General features: G+C 38.8%; 3 protein-coding genes across 3 annotated transcripts; all 3 read left to right on the top strand.

Moving 5' to 3' along the window:
- Positions 1-234: 234 nt before the first annotated feature.
- TM35_001991020 (uncharacterized protein) lies at positions 235-582 on the top strand (the record flags this gene model as incomplete). Its single annotated transcript, XM_029032009.1, has 1 exon — positions 235-582. The coding sequence occupies one exon, from the start codon at positions 235-237 to the stop codon at positions 580-582; it is 348 nt and encodes a 115-aa protein (XP_028876699.1).
- Positions 583-1,589: 1,007 nt separating this feature from the next.
- TM35_001991010 (putative trypanothione synthetase) lies at positions 1,590-3,746 on the top strand (the record flags this gene model as incomplete). Its single annotated transcript, XM_029032008.1, has 1 exon — positions 1,590-3,746. One exon carries the CDS (start codon positions 1,590-1,592, stop codon positions 3,744-3,746), a length of 2,157 nt encoding a protein of 718 aa, XP_028876698.1.
- A 345-nt stretch (positions 3,747-4,091) lies between these two features.
- TM35_001991000 (protein ARV1) lies at positions 4,092-4,859 on the top strand (the record flags this gene model as incomplete). Its single annotated transcript, XM_029032007.1, has 1 exon — positions 4,092-4,859. One exon carries the CDS (start codon positions 4,092-4,094, stop codon positions 4,857-4,859), a length of 768 nt encoding a protein of 255 aa, XP_028876697.1.
- Positions 4,860-5,066: the final 207 nt, after the last annotated feature.

The raw sequence follows: 5,066 nt of genomic DNA, 5'->3' as shown, positions 1-5,066 counted from the left end.
TTTTTTTTTTTTTTTTTTTGTAGTGTGTAGTGCGTATACATATTCGAAAGTTTGCTGTTTTGCTTTCCATTATTTCCCTATTCTTACTTTGGTGTCTTGCAGAACTGAATTCTCACTTTGTTTTCAATTCTAGACGAAAAGAATGAAGGGGAAAAAAAAAAAGATAACTGCTTGTTTGCCTTACTTCTCTTTTTGTTTACATTTTCTTTCTATAGTCAGTGAAGCGAGACGAAAATGCCTCGCACACCATTTGATTTTCACAAGCAGGGAGCAAGTAATAGGACAGCAGACAAGGTGCCAACACTTCCCCCACCAGATATGGCTGAGGTGCAGAAACTCATCGACAATGCCGTGGCACGAGCACGCGCGGCAGCAGCATTAAAGGAGCGGAAAAGCCCAAAGAGGGCAGATCGAGTGAGTCTTAACAGTCCACGTGACAACTCGCCTCTTGTGTTCAACCACCAAAGCAGTACCTCAACACGTGCAAAGGATTTCATCTGTGCGTTTGTTGTAACCCTTGTTGCAATTTACTTTGCCTTGTCAGGTTACTTCTTATACCAAGAAGTTGGTGGATTTCCGTGACACTATTTAGATGTTTTTTTTTTTTCTTTTTTTTTGTATAGGCTGCGTATATCTTGCGCCATTCTAGGTATTTCAAAACCGTTGTTTACTACTTGTTTTTCTTTTTGTTATTCTCAGACGATTGTATTGCGTGCATATTCATGGTTTCTTTCTTTCTCTTTCTCTTTCACACACACACACACACACTGATTAACTCATACTCATGCATATACTCTGACTTCCCTTTTGTCGATTGAAAAGAGGTGTTCTTTTTTTCTCTCTCTTTTTTTCGCCTCTTAGTCTAGGACAGTATTTATTATTATTACTATTACTATTATTATATCTTTGGACGAAGCTTTCCCTGATCTCTCTCTCTCCAACAAAAGGGCTAAGAAGTACAAAAGAAAAAAAAAAAAAGTGCTTAAATGGTACATCAAACAGAAAAGTTGGATAAGCCTGGTATATTGGCCAAATGCTTTGGTAATGCGGAAGTTGTGTACTCAAGGAAAGTCACAGCACAACTGACAGATTTTGCAGGGACGTTGCTCATTGGTTTTTTTGCCGTTTATTTTACGGTTGCTGGATACCTGCTGTACCGCGAAGCAGCCTTGAGTGCGTCGTAGAAGGAGGAGGAATGTGTGGTTAACCACAAATCTAAAGAAAAGACACGATTTTTGTTGTTGTTCTCTCTTTTTTTTTTTAGTTTGCTTCTATTTCTTTCATTTATTTTTTATATTCTTTATTTTTTCTTTCTTTGTACTCTCATTGCATCAGTGTTTCTTCTTGTCTTTTTTGTTTTGTTTCTCTTGTTTTGTTATATGCTTCTTTTCCACCGTTTTTTTTTCCCCCTTTTAAGCCTCTTCTTTTTTCATTTTATTTCATTATTTTTCTTTATTATATATCATAAATATATTTATTATATATTTATATATTAATCCTTTGGTAATATTTGGTATTCCTTATTACAGTGACAAGGACTTTTCGCACATTATAGCACATCATCACATCAAAGCTATCAGATTGTATTTATGCCCGTCAACGATACAGAACACTGTGTTCATCACGAGGATGAAGTTGTTCCATTTGGAAAGGTATTGGGAGTGACTGATGACGGTGTTCCTGTTTTTTCTAATGGTGAAAGGGGCTTTGCGAGCCGACAGGTCTCTGTTGCCCCCAGTCTTCGGCGCATTGGAATTCCCCATTCCACGTTGACCACTGGTATGTATGATACTCTTGGGTACAAGTGGCTGTCTCTAGAATTTGTGCGTCGATATTTGGTCATGTCAAAGGGACTTTGGCTTTCCTCTGTTCCGACGGCCGAGGATGTGTGGCAGGCGAAGGATCCCATCACAACTATACCCGATGGCAATGCGGTGACTGTAGTCCGCCACGTCAATGGAGACACGACATCATTGCCATCTGTTGGGGATATAATGGTATGGGGACGTTCTTCTTCAATGCCAACAGGACACGTGGGCATCGTTGTTCATATTTCAGACAACTGGGTTGGACTAGCAGATCAAAATTATGAGTTTAATCGTTGGCCATCAGAAAAAAATTACAGTCGACAGATTGAACGAAAAATAAGAGACGACAATATTGTTGAATATCACGATGAGGAATCGTTACTTGGTTGGATAAAGGTGGAAGCACCACCTTATGACTTTACTCGAGGTGATTTACCCGACAGATACCGGCATATCCTAAGCTCTGGTCATATTGTACGATACCATGTGAAACGAGAACTGAAACTGCCATGGACAAATCCCACTGAACGTTGTGATTACTTTCTTAAAAGGTCACTAACGATTGATGGAAATATGGGAGAAAATGCTTGCGCTGCAGAAAATGACGTCCCTGATGGATATTATCTTATGGATTATGACATGTGGTGTCGCTTTCGTTTCGCCGCAAACACATTACACGAGATTGCAATGGAAGCTACACGTCGAATTCTTAATGATCCAGACTCTGAACATATACTTGTACACTATTTTGGTGTCTCAAAAGAATTGCATCCACAACTTCGAAGATCCTTTGATATTATTCCTCCAATGGGTGGTCGCTTTGACTTTGGGTACGATGGAAAGGATATTGTCATGTTAGAATATAACTGTGACTCATCAGCTGCTATGTTAGAGTGTGGCGACACCCAGGATAAAATTGCGCGACATTATGGAATTAAATCTGGGATGTCTACAGGTTCTTTTCTCTATTCAAAGATGGTGAATTACTTTAAGTGTTTGCTACAAAATAATTTTGTATGTCCGCCCCACAAGTTAATTCACTTTATGATAGATGATAATGATGAGGAAAGGTATACTGCTTTGTATGCAATGAATGCTGCAGAGGAAGGAGGTTTCAGAACAAAATTGTGCGTCAAATTGACAGATTTTCGTTACGCAAGCTCTGCTACAGATGGGGAATCTCTCATTGTGTCAAAAGATCATCCTGTAATTGTGGATCTTGAGGATGAAAAAGTTCTCTTGGTTTGGAAAACGTGGGCCTGGGACACTATTTTACACCAGTATTCGGAGCAAAAATCTCAGGAATCAAATGAATTGAACCAAAAACCGTCATTATCTGATATTCTTTTGAATGACAATATACGTGTTTTGGAGCCGTTATGGAAAACTCTTACAGGGAGTAAAGCTATCCTTCCATTTATGTATGCCTTGGCACCAAACCATCCAAATATGGTTCCTGCCAGTTTTCAGCGTACCAAGGAAATTATATCAGGGCACTATCTATCAAAACCAGTGAACGGTCGTGCAGGACAAAATATAATAATGTATGATCCAGAGGAAGATAAAGATACTGTTGCTGCTGCACCACAAACAGTGGAGGCACCAGTTCTCTGTAGATCACTTTCACTACCTTTGTTTGAAGATACACCGAGTAATACATTTGGTACCCCTGCAGACGAAGACAATGAAAACTCTACGGGAAGATTTTTTGATTCCTCGGTCGTCTATCAAAGTCGTATTTTTCTTAAGAAGTACGAGCATAAGTACTTTCCAATATTTTGTGGCTGGACTATTGGAGGTGAATTTGGGGGTGTAGTAGTGCGCGAGGACACTTCCAAAATCACAAAATTAGCGAGTCTTGTTGTACCAGCGCGTGTGGTTCGAGAGCATATTCCTCTTCAACCTGCACATAATTCTGACGATGTGGGGGAAACCTGAAGCAGGTGTCTTATTTTTATTTTGAGAAGCGTTTCGGGGGGTTTTGGGTATATTTTTGTGAATATTTTTTTTTCCTTCAAAAAAAGTACTTTGTCTAAACTATTTATTTCTTTGTTCTGTTTCTTTTTTTGTTCTCACTTTTTTTTTTTTTTCTTCCTGCAACCCCCTTTCTTTCTTTCTGGGTATTGGGAGAAAAGCATCATGTTATCTCTGAACAAAAAATAACTTACTCCTACTTTCTGTCTCTCTCATACACGCTCTAATTCATGAGGAGATTCTTTAATCAATGCATTTCTTTAACATTTTCTTTTTTTTTCGGTTTCTGTTCTTTAGTCATGTAAAAGTATGCCTCGATGCATTGAGTGTGGGTTCGATATTGCGCGAATTGTCCATCCGGAGACAGAGATGGTGGAAAAATGTCCAACGTGTGGTCGCTGCTGCGACAAATACTATGAGTTTGCTTGTGTTCAGAAGTGGATAGATGTTGCTATTTTGGAAAGACGTGCTTGGATTCATGTAGTCTTTAATCAAACAAATATTTTACCATCACTTTTACTTGCGGCATTGATTTCATGCTTGGTTGAGGCTTACGTGGTGCGGACCACATCAGTATACGCTCTCTTGCAACGCAAGAGTGTTTACTTAGAAAAATCTATAATCGAGAACACAAGTACATTGGAAAGTCTTCAAATTGTGAGAAATCTTCGGCCAGACATGATTCCTCTAATGATGTACTGGAGCACTTGGCCTGCACTATTTTTATACGCGTGTACGGAATATTTGCTTTCTCTAGTAGCTGCTATTTGGCTCGGGGTACAGTTAAAACGCGGTGTTGACGGCGGGGAAGATGATGCAGTGATGATAACATGGGCAAAATCTGTAAGTCTTGCCCATACTGCAAAACTAGGATACCTGCTCTTCTTGGTATGGCGTATCCCTATCCCTCTGGTGGTGGTGGTGGACTTTGTTTTTCTCCTTTGGACGATACGAGGATTTAGTATTACAGCCAATCATACTACTCGTTTTTTCGCCTTCATTGCGGTATCAGTTTGCCTTTTAACCCGTGTTATTTTCCGTCATGTCACAGGGTGGAGCCCACAACTTATATTCTAATCTTGGGTATCTGCTTTATTTTGACTTTTTTTTTTAGTACTTGTTCTCGTTGTGTCCCTCTTTTTTTGATGATATCTAGTGATAATTTTTTTTTTTCTTTGGTTAAACTAAACGTTTACTATTCCACCGATGCCTTTTATTTTATTTTTATTTTCTTTTCTTATTTTTTTTTTTTATTTACCTGTTTTTTTTCTTTATTTTCATATT

Source organism: Trypanosoma theileri (genome assembly GCF_002087225.1).
Source record: "Trypanosoma theileri isolate Edinburgh chromosome Unknown TM35_Tth_199_V1, whole genome shotgun sequence".
Lineage (NCBI taxonomy): Eukaryota > Euglenozoa > Kinetoplastea > Trypanosomatida > Trypanosomatidae > Trypanosoma > Trypanosoma theileri.
This window is presented reverse-complemented; position numbering and strand designations above follow the sequence as displayed.